The sequence below is a fragment of the Scomber scombrus genome, chromosome 11 (assembly GCF_963691925.1).
Source record: "Scomber scombrus chromosome 11, fScoSco1.1, whole genome shotgun sequence".
Classification (NCBI taxonomy): domain Eukaryota; kingdom Metazoa; phylum Chordata; class Actinopteri; order Scombriformes; family Scombridae; genus Scomber; species Scomber scombrus.
Window position 1 is genome coordinate 13635356 of NC_084980.1, and position 12090 is coordinate 13647445.

The following is a 12090-nucleotide window of genomic DNA, read 5'->3' on the forward strand; positions in this document are numbered from 1 at the left end:
CCTACATCTGGGGAGGTGCCACCCACCTTGACGACCGCATGTCCGTTCTTAGTGGGAGTGTCTGGGGAGGGAAAAAATAACACCCTGTTGAGAATGCTCAATACAGTTTCAAAGACTGCTCATATCACACAATTGCTCTCCGTATACTGCCCATATACTTACTACATACAGTATGAAATCTTTACAAATGATTGATCAGTTTCTGAGTTGTAGTGAAGAACTACAGACAAACTAATGTAAAGAAAACATAGATATCACCTTATACCTGATATAACATCAATAAGATTTTTTTTCTGAACCTCGCTGCCAAGCTGCTGTTCCCGGAAATGCTGTGGTGGTTCAGCAAGAGTAAGACAGCAGGTGTCTTCGTCTGGAGGGTCCACCCAGGCAAATGTCTTTAGGAGTGCCTCGGTGGTATCTGCACTGTCCAAGTGGGCACTGCAGGGGGCTACCTGGGCTGCTTCCTCCATCAGCTCTGTAGTGTCATCAGCTCTGTAGAAACAATTGCTGGGTTTAATATAATTATTCTCAAACAACATTTCTGTAAAAATAAAAAAAGAGAAAATATTTTTTTTTCTTTTTTTTTTCTTACAAATAATGGAAATCTATTTGCGTAATAAGAAATTAATCTTTCACTTATGTGCTTCATTAACAGGTGGTTTGAGTTTGAAGCATGACTTTGTTTGTAAAGGTCTACCTGTTAAAGTCAAAGTGTTGTGTTTGCACAGTGATAATATAAAACGTGTCCGCGGAAAAAATAATTTTATATATTTCTAGATGTCCAGAGGATCAGGTTTACGTATTACTAGATAATGACCACCTGTGAAAAACCTCAGCAGTCTCAAAAGTGTACTAGATGTTTGCTATGTTGCTATACAACCAGGTAACTTAAATAAATAATGTTTAATAATGTCTTGCTGCTCATTATTATTGCATTACCAGATGAAGTGATTCTTTTGGTTAAATTTTATGTGACCAAATCACTGAGGATTTATTTTGCCTTGCAGGGTGAGTAAAGATATATTCAACAGCCAAATAATCAATTGTTCACATTCAATTATGATTTCTTATGCACAAAGAAGAAAAATCATTAAACACAATACTTGTAAACAAGCCACTATGAAGTTGTATAGGCATGTTTGTTTGTTTTTTAACAGCTGACAATGTTTCCCTGAGGCACAAAGTTTGCTGAAGTCTGCTGGGTCTCAAATGATCATCTTTAATAAAAGCCCATAATTAAAACCTTGTAGCGGAGTCTTTGTAATGATTAATGTGACTACAAGAACTACATTATTAAAAATAGTGGAAGAATAGAGGACTATTAGTTTGTCTTGGTAGTAAATTAACTGACATAAACAACACAACAGCAATGATGTGGTAATATTTCTTTAGACACAAAGTTTCTCTTAAGCCCTCTGTGTGTCTCATTCATCTCGTTCACCAAACCTGAAAATTGGACAATTGATTATCATCTGTAAATCAATCTTTTTTGACCAAACATGCTCTGACATTATTTATCCAACAGGTGGAAGAATAGGGGCCCTTTAATTATTGTGTACATTCTGATTTGTGATCTTCACCTCCCTATAACACAATCAGGATCATTTGATCTTGACTATGTAATAAATGACCAATGAACCAATTTGATCTTGAATTCCAACATCTAAACAATTATGATCCTGACTAAAATTTTAGAAAGCTCCAGTGCAGACTGAAAGACAAAAATAAGCAGTCGAAACACCTTATTTGAAAAGGGAAAGATTTGATTTAAAGACTTATTTAGTGTCTCAGTTGGCTTATTAGAGACAGAGAGTGCACCAGGCTTGACCATAAAGCTGCTGTACTCCCACATTAATACATGCAGTCTGTTGCTTTGGTCTACTGTTAATTGTACAGTCAGCTGGCATATAACTTTTTGTCTGCAATATTGAAAACGTTAATCTTTGAGCTCTTGAGCATATAGAAAAACAAGCACACATGGACTTACACAACCACACGTGTGGAGGTGACAGCTGGAGGAGAAAGAGTAGACAGAGCGCTACCCTGATTCTCTAGTCTGGTGCTGGTTCCAGTGAAGATCCTGCCTCTCCCTGTTGAGGTTCTTCCCATGACGGCCTGGTGTACCATGACCATGTCTCCAGCCACCAGTGAGGAAGGGTCTAAGTTGATGAGATAAAAAAGGAAATGAATAAACCACACATGGTGCAGACAAATAGTATTGCATGACAAGTCAAAATAAGAACACAAAACAGGAATAAATGTCATAGTTAATAAACAGTAGGGGCATTGGCACAAAAGGAAACCATTGTGACTTACATATGGGGAAAAAACAAAAAATGTCTGTTGGACAGACACATTACATATTTTTATTTCATGTATTTTCATGTATATTCACATCTTGTTTTTAACCAGACAACAAATCTGACTAGTCATTTGTGAAACACAGCTATTGTAGGGCACATCACAAATATGTCCAAACACTTACCAGACTTCCTGGATATCTTGGACAAAGATATACTTTTAATAGCCTCTACTTGAGAATCAGGGATGGGGCTGGCCTTTCTGTCTGAGTCTGACATCCATCCATAGAAACCAGGCATCAGGAAAGTGACACACTGTTGATGACAAAGCAGCAGAGAGAAATGAGGGTTGGACATTAATTCCAAACAGCCTTGTTGAGCTGGCCGTGTTGTCTAACCTTTCCCAGCAGCTCGTCCTTGCTGTAGCCAAACAGACTGAGAGCCATTTGGTTGTGGATGCTGTCAATTGAGCCATCAGGTCGAAGCAGGAGGAGACCGCCCAAAGGAGCAAAAACCCAAACTGCTCCAGAGTACTCCAGTGCAGGGCTGGGCGAGAGGACACTGCTGTCCATCTTGATGTCTGTGAGAGTCCAGACACACATTGATAATAAACAAAGTGTACTGTAATGCAAAACTACTTCTTCTACTCAACACTTGATTGGACAAATAATGTCTTACTTTGTAAAGCAGTGTTTCCCCCATACTGATTTTTCTGCACACTGAATAGGTTAATCAAGCAAATTTTCAACTTAATTAATTAATTAATTAAGGATACTATTGGCTACATAAGCATGTAAGCATTGGCCCCATAAAGCACTTCATGAAAATGGACATAAATGAGCATCTCTCACCTTCTATTGTATACAGTCCAGACAGTAAGTATTTAGACAGTTACACATGTTTTTGTTCTTTGGGCTCTGTGCCTCATGGCACATTCAATTTGAAATGAAAAAATGGATACTAAATATTGATGTAAAACTAAACCTTAAATTTAGGCTTGGCACTTTAATGTAGTATCCATTATTATTTAAAACGGAAAAATATCTGCCTGAAGAACATAAAACGTGTAACTGTTCAAATACATACTGCCTCGGCTGTCTGTCTTTTGACACAGCTTCTAGGTTTTTAGCATATATTAGCATGATTGGGGACCATTTCTTGGGAAACGAAATAACTTTGATAGCTTACATTCAACTTCAAACAACCCTAACTTTTAGCAATCCTTGTCAGTTACTTCAGTTTTGATTCATTTTCCATCAGGGTTTTACATTATTTTGCCTACCCTTTGTATATTTTTCCAATTAAAATGCTTGGGGAGCATAACATACACAGTAAATTATGCACCAGTTTCTCCAGAATAATTTTGGGTGTCTTTTTAATCTCTTTGTGACCTAGCTTTAGGTGCCAGCCTAGTCTTAAAAACATCAAACTAAACACATTACCAGAGGATGCCTCTTTTCCACAAGGTTGCTGACAGTGTGAGTCTTCAGGCTTGCAAACAGGGGAGTTAAGAGGAGAGCATGGCTGCTTGTCCTGTGCATCTGTTTCTTTGAGACTCTCTGTTGAGCAGGTGTATCCAGTCCCATTGTTTTGCTGTTGGCTTCTTCCGCACATGACTGCCCCCTGAAGTTTAATACACAGCGGGACATATGCTCCCCCTGTGCTTTTACCGTACACTCTCTGAACCCTCAGCATCTGAGAGGAGATAAGAAACGTCAGATATGACATACTTAAAAAAATATTTGAGATTACAAATGTTGGGATATGATTTATTTTCTGTATGCTACTTAAGCACACTGGAAACTTGAAAGCAGAGCTTATGAAAGGGAGCTTTCTTCAGCTGAGTGAGACAGTTTTTGTTGTAAAGTGTGCTTACTTTGGGCAATGCATGACTGTGTAGGGGGATTTGTAAAGAAGGGATTAGCTCCTTAACAGACACCCCCTTTAACTCATCAGGATGGTGGTATCCATGGAGATGAGCGAACGCCAGGTCACAAGTTAGGATACTGCCCTAGAGATAACATCAAAAAGGTGCAACAAAAGCAATATGTTAACAATTACTATATTTTACCTAGTAGTACATAATTGGAGTGGAGTTCAGAGTAATACAAAAACATTACTTTAAAAAACAAGAAAAGTACTTAACAGAAAAATCACACTCTTAATGACGCTGGTAAAGTATAATGCACTTACATCTTGTGAGAAGGACAGAAAAGCTGAAACCCTTTCCACATTCTCAATCATAACAAGCCAGCGTTCTCCGTTTTGTGACAGTCTGTGGGTACACACTGAAACTGGCACCTCTCCAGACAATGTCACAACATCCACCTTGAGGAATAGTAGCATATTAAAGACACAAAACACACTAATACTCTTAAAAAAATATAAAAGCACATTCTTGAAACTAGTGGTGTAAGGACACTTGATTGAACAGTGGTTAAGATAAACATATTCAGACTCTGCAATGCAAAAATCCACATCATTTCCAGTTGTCGTACCACTTTTCCAGACAGAGCTGCAACAGATCCATCCACTAACAAAAAGTCTTCATCCAATGCTTCTTCCAAGACCTGAGTGGTTTTCTTCAAAACACATGACAGCTTTTTTCCTGTCAACTTATTAGCAGTGCACTCAAACAGTTTGCAGGCCTGTTCATTGGCTGACAAAATCTGAAAAACAAAAACAAACATAAGACATTTTGAGGGTACATTCTAGTTACAGCACTGTCTGACTAATGTAGCTCAGGCCACACTGTTAATGTCAAGAGACTGCACATACAGTACCTCTCTGGTTCTGTCCTCTACGGTAAGAATGACTTTGTTTGGGTTGAGGACAGACGGAGGTACCGACAGCCCAAAATCTCCAGAGACAAGCTGACTGAACAGGCTTTCCTCTGTCTCTGACACTGTGGACGGGTGTGGCAGGGTGTTAACGGATATGTGGGAGCAAGGATGCAAGCTTGACATTTGGTGGTTTCTGGCTGCGACAGAACTGCAAATACCCAAACGTTCACCTGTAAAGAAAAATTTGGGATGCATATTATTAGAATATAATCTTTTCCACCTTTACAATTAAAAGATTATTTTTTAAATTATTGATTAAGATAAACAAGAAAAACAGCAAATGTTCTCATCTGAAGAAGTCGGGTCCAGAGTAACTTGTCTTGCATGGACAGTGATCTAATGTGGCACCTTATACTCACTTGTCAAGGAACCAGAATAATAACGACGTTGCAGTGCCAAAAGGCTCTTCTTTTGCAGAGGTCTCTGAGCACATGGGTAGGACTTATTCAGGTCGAAGTCATCGTCCAGGAGATCAGAGGAGAGATCGGGTACCACACAAATGGTTGCTCCTTTACCTCTGACGCTTGCTACAAAACGAGCCTCAGTCGACAGCGACATTGCTTTAGGTTATCCAGCTGGGGTTGGCCATGAATGACCCATGAAGAGAAAATTAATGGATAATAGCATTATGATAGTGTACGATGATAGTCAGCTTATTAGGTCAGTTTTGAGAATAACAATTTATTGATAATATTTGATTTGCAAAGTTAGAAACGTTTGGATCGACGTAATAAGAAACAAAAGAAACCGTACTCACCTCAAGTCGAAGCAAAGAAGATAATGGCCACAGTTAGTTGACAACAGTTGACAAGGTAACGTTACCTCCCCCTGTGTTATCCTGCTAGCTAACGTTAGCTCTCTGCTACTGCTAACATAAACAACACTAGTCGAGCTCCTGTTTGGTTTTGAAATAGCAGGCTGTCGGCGCAATTTTTAACGACTTTATTCCGTTGATGGTAGCAGAGTCTCCACACCATGAGCAAGTTTACCCTTTCTTGAAAGAACACTTTATTGCTCTTATTTCACCTCATCGTGTAGCATGTTTTGTAAACGGCGGGCTTCTAGTGTCAGCCGAGCAGATGACTTGAGGAAGTCCCCTGCAGCCAATCAAATGTCACGCTTCCAAACAGGAAAATCTCATTGGATAATACACCGGAAACGCCCACCTTTGCTTCCATGGAAACAGTGCTCCAAAAGCGACAAATTACAATAAAGGAAACAACAATTTAGGAAAAAATGTCTCCGTTCCGTGTATCATTCGTTCATTTGAGAATCATTTGAGAATCCAAAATAAAAAAATAAATTTAAAAAATGGCTTGTTATTTCATGATTTGTTTATGACTGTGATACAAAAAAAGGAACTTAAGCTTTGACTTTGAAAGTTTTGATTTTAGGCTCAGGTCAAAAAAAGAAAAAGAAAACGGCCCCAGGGCCGAATTTATTTTGATATTTATTTTTTCCAATTTCCGTTGCCCGGAAGTTATTTATTGATTTCTTCTTCGGATGTGTAATGGACTGTAGGAGATCAGAGCAGAGACCAGACCAAAAGACTAAAGACCAATATCAATATTTCATGTATTTTAGGCGAGAAAGCAAAGTAGATTCCAAATATGTGGTTATCAAAAACAAATGCCAATGCAAATCTGCTGCAACGTTTTCGGACATGTGAAAAGCAGTGACCGTCCGGTCATCTCAGCTGATAGCAGCCTCTGCTCTGATCACGAGATGACGAACCGGTCATCTGAGAGAGAAAATGATCCGATGAACTGATCTGGGCAACTCTTTGGTGATTTACTGCTAGCTCTAATGTGTAGCATTTTAATATATGGCATTATTCCGTTTGGTCTCACAGATGAATCTAACAGCTGTAGCTGCCACATGTTGATCTGAATGTAAAGTGAAGCTTCATGTTTTTACTGGACAGAAGAACAGCGCTGCCCAGCCAGACTATCACCAGCTTTACATATTAAGCATAAATGTATTCTTTTATCAAGCGTCCTCCGTCTGTCAGCTGTAATTTTTGGGGCTCAATGTATACATTAATCACCACATTTCAATAAATCTGAATGTATTAACACGACCGCCCTGTAGAAACCATCTATTTCCACACGCAGTTAGATGTTAAAGTGCCCAGAGAGTTGGCCTAACTGTGAGCTCACTCTCACTCTCTCTCTCTCTCTCTCTCTCTCTCTCTCTCTCTCTCTCTCTCTCTCTCTCTCTCTCTCTCTCTCTCTCTCTCTCTCTCTCTCTCTCTCTCTCTCTCTCTCTCAAAGGCATGATGAGTGATATATCGAATTGATATTAAATGATGTAACGTCAGTCAGACTCTGGGCTACTTAAAAACAAAAATGTCCTGACAGCCCCAGGGTTCATCTATAAATTCTGCTTTATTAGAAACAATCCCACGTATGACCTAAGTCAATAAATAACTGAGCCTAAAATCAAGAGTCTGAAGAAAAAAACCCGCCTAAGTTCCTTTTTTGTATCACATTCATAAACAAATAGGCTAATGAAATAACAAGCCATTTTTGATTCTTTGATTTTGGATTCTCAAATGAATATCAAATGAACAAATGATACACGGACCCGTGTAGCTTTTGGTCATTCTATTTTCTTTTCATGAATGAGTATTGAAAAATACCTTTTTGACCAGGAAAAATAAAAACAACTCGCATTTCAATATCATCTTTTGTATTTTAAAAAGAAAATCAAATAACCACTCATTTTTTGTTTTTCAATACTCATTCCTAAAAAGAAAATCGAATGACCAAAAGATACACGGACCCTCTCAACAGCATATGTAGGCTACTTTTCACAAGTCTAATAAATAATTCACGCATTATTTTATTATCAAACAGGAAAATACAGAGGAAACCCAATAATCAGGAAACAAACAGCAATAACTAATTCAGAAAGTTTCAAGTCACAGGCTTTGACTGGGGTTAACAGTCAATATATTTTACTCAGCTAAAAAAAATTAGAAGGCTTTCATAAAACTAATAAAAAATACTATAGATCTTAAAAACATATCACATGAGAATTATAAGCTCTTTATTTGTATGTACAAACCTGAAGAACAACACCAAAATACATGTCTGAACAGACGGGACATAACAAAGACAATCCTAGTATGTAAAACTGGCATCTGAGAGGAGTTGGGTAAGATTTGAGTGTGTTCATGGTGCAATGACTTCAGGGGTCCATATGGTGTTATTTATTACTGAGTCTCTTCGTTAGCTACATGGCTTTGTTTGTTAAATCCATAAGCTCCCCTCAGGGAGATCATCTCCCCCGTTTTAACTCAACAAAAGTTTTAGCCACAACATGGATGCAAATTAAATGAATCAGACATTATCACCACTGACAGGAAGTCTGGCAGAGTTTAAATTATACGGAAGTTAAGGGGCACAATAGGAAAGTACACTACCGTACTTTTGCATCATAAGTACAGAGGAAAAAAGAAACACGAGGAGATGAAAAGTGTTTTTTTTTTTTACCGAACAGCTTAATCAAGGAACATATATAACAGTCAGTACAGATGTTTTTGAAACTTAGCTCTCTTGGTATTTGCAACAACATAGTGTGCAGAATTTCATTTCATTCAGTACTAAAACAATTCATCACGTTGACAGATCAGCTCCAGCTGCAATGGGAAGTGTTAGCATAGCATCCAGTCTGCTGAGACCAGGCCCAATTACACAAGTCATCACTGATTTTTTTCAACACATCACAACCATCCAGTAAATTATATTTCTCGAACATCAGGTACAATTTGATACACCTCATCTTTTTGTTGTATATTACTGTGCTGCCATGAGCTTATATGATGCTTTTTTGGGACAATAAGTGCCTTTAAACTTAATATACTGACACCCATCTTCACAGAAAATCATTCTTGTTATAATTAGTAACCGGCCCATGCTTACACTAAGATTTATTCTCCAACAATCTAATATTTTGCTTCTTGGAATAAATAGCTCAGCAGTTTCTGCACAGTTTGTTGGAGCAGAAAATAACTTCACACAATAAATCATCTCATTGGATCTTCTAGCTGTTGTTCAGACTGAGTCCAGTGGCTGTCTGCTATAGTTGTAGCATGCATGCTTTGTCAAGTAGCTCACTTTCACAACAATGAGTACTGGTTGATCTTCATATACACGATGAGCCAAGCAGAGCACTTTACACAGTCACACACACACAGTCATACGCGCACACGAGCAAAGTTGGGCACGGACTTATTGTGCTATGGCTGTGAGAGTGAGCTTTGATAAGCTTTTGGAGCATAGTTTGCTAAAAGGGGGTCCATCCTAATGTTGGTAGTCCTTTTTATTGTGTGGACGATTGCCCAGTATATGATCCACTTCTGTGGCAATGCCTGCCGTCATCTTTGGAATTACCTGTGGTTCACAAAACATAAATAGACCACACAATCAAATACTGGCAAAGCTGTCCTATAAGACCAACTAATTGAAAATGTTCATTCAGTATTAGTAATTCTGAGAAAATGATCTTTGCACCTGAATGGCTCCCAGGTTCTCTGTTAACTGGGTTGGATTTGAGGATCCCAACAGTACTGAGCTGACTCCTTCATTCCTCAGGCACCAGGCTAAAGATTACAGACAGGATATATGTTTTTGACAGTTGGCATTAAGGTATAAAGGTATCAGAAAACACATAGAGAAAGTGTTGCTTTGTTGTTTTGTTTCTTTGTTCTCTTTAAAATAAATGAAAAGTTGAGGGTTTGTTCATATTGTCCCTTACCTATGGCTAGCTGTGGTAAAGTACAGCTGAGTTTCTCCGCGATATGAGCCAGTTCTTTAAGCTTGGCTTGCTGTTTTCTTCCATCTTCACTCATTATTTTCTCCCTCAGCCACTGGTACGGCTAGAGCATCAGTAAACGTGAATTGAAAATTTTAGAATTTCCCCCAGCAAAATTAGGCAGAAAAAACCTGATTATATTATATGGTTGTAGTGGCTAAGTGAAACATACAAGTGATTAAATTAAATTCAACCTGTACCTTCATTGCGGCCCTGGAAGATTCTGGGACTCCATTCTCATATTTTCCAGTGATGATTCCACAGGCCAAAGGGGACCAAGAGACCACACCTACGCCTGAAATGGAGCAATGATAAGGATATGAGGATGTGAAGCCTTAAATCTATTCTCCAAAGTTGGATGATGTGACTTGCCTATCTTGTGGTAGAGCTCTGGTAGCTGGGTTTCCACTTTATCCCTCTGGAAGAAGTGATACTCAGCCTGCTCACACACTGGTGGAATAAGATTAAACTGTCTGGCCACCGAGTATGCTTCCTAATGTAGCATGAAGAAAGAATAACAAGAAAGAGGAGACAATGGTTACGAGATGAGGAAAATCATACAAACAAGAACCTTCATGTTGAAGGATTTTCCTAGCCTTTTATGTTCTATAAAGTGTTACATTATGGCACAGTGTTTCAACAAAAGAGTTCATTTTGGCCTTTCCCTTCATTCTCCTCAGCATCTGCAAAGACTATTAGTTTTTTGCAGTGCTGATAGCTTTGTTAGTGATGAACAGAGGACCTGCCTCTCTATGTCACTATGTACTGTAATATCTGATTAGCAAATGAAAATCGAATGTTAAGTTGTCTGGCTGATGTTACACTGCATAGTAATGTAAGGCTAAACCATGACTGTAACCTTTAGCTGCTTTTTTCAAATATTTCTCAAATGATTGGATGATGTCTGGTAATTTAGAAAAAGACATCTATTGTGGGGGGTTTTTCTCCACAATTCCTCATTATGACTGGAAAGAGTGACAATACATAATAAATATAATGAGATTTACTTATTATGTCATGTTGCTTGTTCAAAGCATCACTCACCATGATCTCCATGGCAGACCACCGTGACGTCCCCCAGTACATGGCCATCCCCTGGTTGATCACATGTGTCATCGCTCTCACAATCTCTGCACAGGCAGAAATCAAAAAATAGTTCATTATAAATAATTGAACAGTGGGTGGCGCCACTTGTACATAACCTGGAGGAAATCCATTCTTAAAACTCTACTTATACTGATGTTGATTTATATCTTTTAAAGTCCTTTAACATACATTATTTTCACATTTTCTTATCACAGAAAAATTAGATTCAGGTGTTTTTCATCTGAGAAATACAAAATACTAACACAAAGATAACAGTAAAAAAACTGGGCAAAACTGGCACTTCCAGGACAGGCAAAAAAAGAGGAAATAAGTTAAATATATCCAGCCTCTCTGTGAGGCCATGTAAAAGTAGATATTAGTTGCTGGGGTCTAAGTCCTTAGTGTGGCCACATGCTGCAGGGGTTAAATGAAAAGAGTCAGCCAACCATGAATGTTGCTTGTGTAGTTGAACAAATCATAGGAAGTAACATTTACAACCAAAGTGGCTGAAGTCATAGCAGCCTTTAGTGGTTTGTGTATTTGTACTTGAGCATGCAGCAGAGAACTAATGATATACAGGTTATTTTTCAAAGGCAGCTATTATATCAAATGTCTGTTGTATGCAGTGCACAAATCCTGTAATTGCTGAAACAACAGCAAGATGATAAAGTAAACTAAGTGAATATTTTTGTCTGTAATTGCTCTTATAATGCATTAATGAAACATCTGCTAAATTAGCATAATGCAAATTGTGGATGCAAAATATGAAGCGGAAAGAGTGTGATTAAAAAAAGAGTGATTTCTTTCCATCAGTAGTTCTCTCTCTGGACCATAATGTAGCTCATTGAGAGACAGAAAGCAAGTGTGTGTGTGGGTGAAGCAGGTGGGAGGGTAGAGGAATAACAGTACATCTGCTCCAAGAGGAAGGGAGGGAGTGACACATTTGGAAGGATGTAAAGACAGAGTGAAAAATTGTGAACGAAGTAGGAACCTTGGAGGCACGTAAAGCTCAGGAGTTGGTGAATATATGAATAATCCACCTT

At 38.4% G+C, this 12090-nt stretch overlaps 2 protein-coding genes across 3 annotated transcripts in view; both read right to left on the minus strand.

The window, feature by feature from the left end:
• pask (PAS domain containing serine/threonine kinase) overlaps nucleotides 1-5701 on the minus strand; it is a 12136-nt gene extending 6435 nt beyond the window's left edge. The window contains exons 1-11 of the mRNA XM_062429240.1: nucleotides 5503-5701; nucleotides 5084-5313; nucleotides 4799-4969; nucleotides 4494-4628; nucleotides 4177-4311; nucleotides 3743-3995; nucleotides 2699-2880; nucleotides 2486-2615; nucleotides 1988-2159; nucleotides 305-492; nucleotides 1-61 (exon numbers count right to left, since the gene is read on the minus strand). The exon at nucleotides 1-61 is cut by the window's left edge and continues 69 nt beyond it. Coding sequence (XP_062285224.1) covers nucleotides 1-61; nucleotides 305-492; nucleotides 1988-2159; nucleotides 2486-2615; nucleotides 2699-2880; nucleotides 3743-3995; nucleotides 4177-4311; nucleotides 4494-4628; nucleotides 4799-4969; nucleotides 5084-5313; nucleotides 5503-5701 — 1856 coding nt within the window. The remainder of the gene's footprint in view (nucleotides 62-304; nucleotides 493-1987; nucleotides 2160-2485; nucleotides 2616-2698; nucleotides 2881-3742; nucleotides 3996-4176; nucleotides 4312-4493; nucleotides 4629-4798; nucleotides 4970-5083; nucleotides 5314-5502) is intronic.
• Nucleotides 5702-8172: 2471 nt separating this feature from the next.
• The window catches only part of kcnab1b (potassium voltage-gated channel subfamily A regulatory beta subunit 1b), a 40240-nt gene continuing 36322 nt past the window's right edge, over nucleotides 8173-12090 (minus strand). For both annotated transcript variants that reach the window (XM_062428559.1, XM_062428560.1), the window contains exons 9-14: nucleotides 11006-11091; nucleotides 10334-10454; nucleotides 10162-10256; nucleotides 9905-10025; nucleotides 9661-9749; nucleotides 8173-9540 (exon numbers count right to left, since the gene is read on the minus strand). In XM_062428559.1, coding sequence (XP_062284543.1) covers nucleotides 9451-9540; nucleotides 9661-9749; nucleotides 9905-10025; nucleotides 10162-10256; nucleotides 10334-10454; nucleotides 11006-11091 — 602 coding nt within the window. In that variant the 3' untranslated portion in view covers nucleotides 8173-9450. The remainder of the gene's footprint in view (nucleotides 9541-9660; nucleotides 9750-9904; nucleotides 10026-10161; nucleotides 10257-10333; nucleotides 10455-11005; nucleotides 11092-12090) is intronic.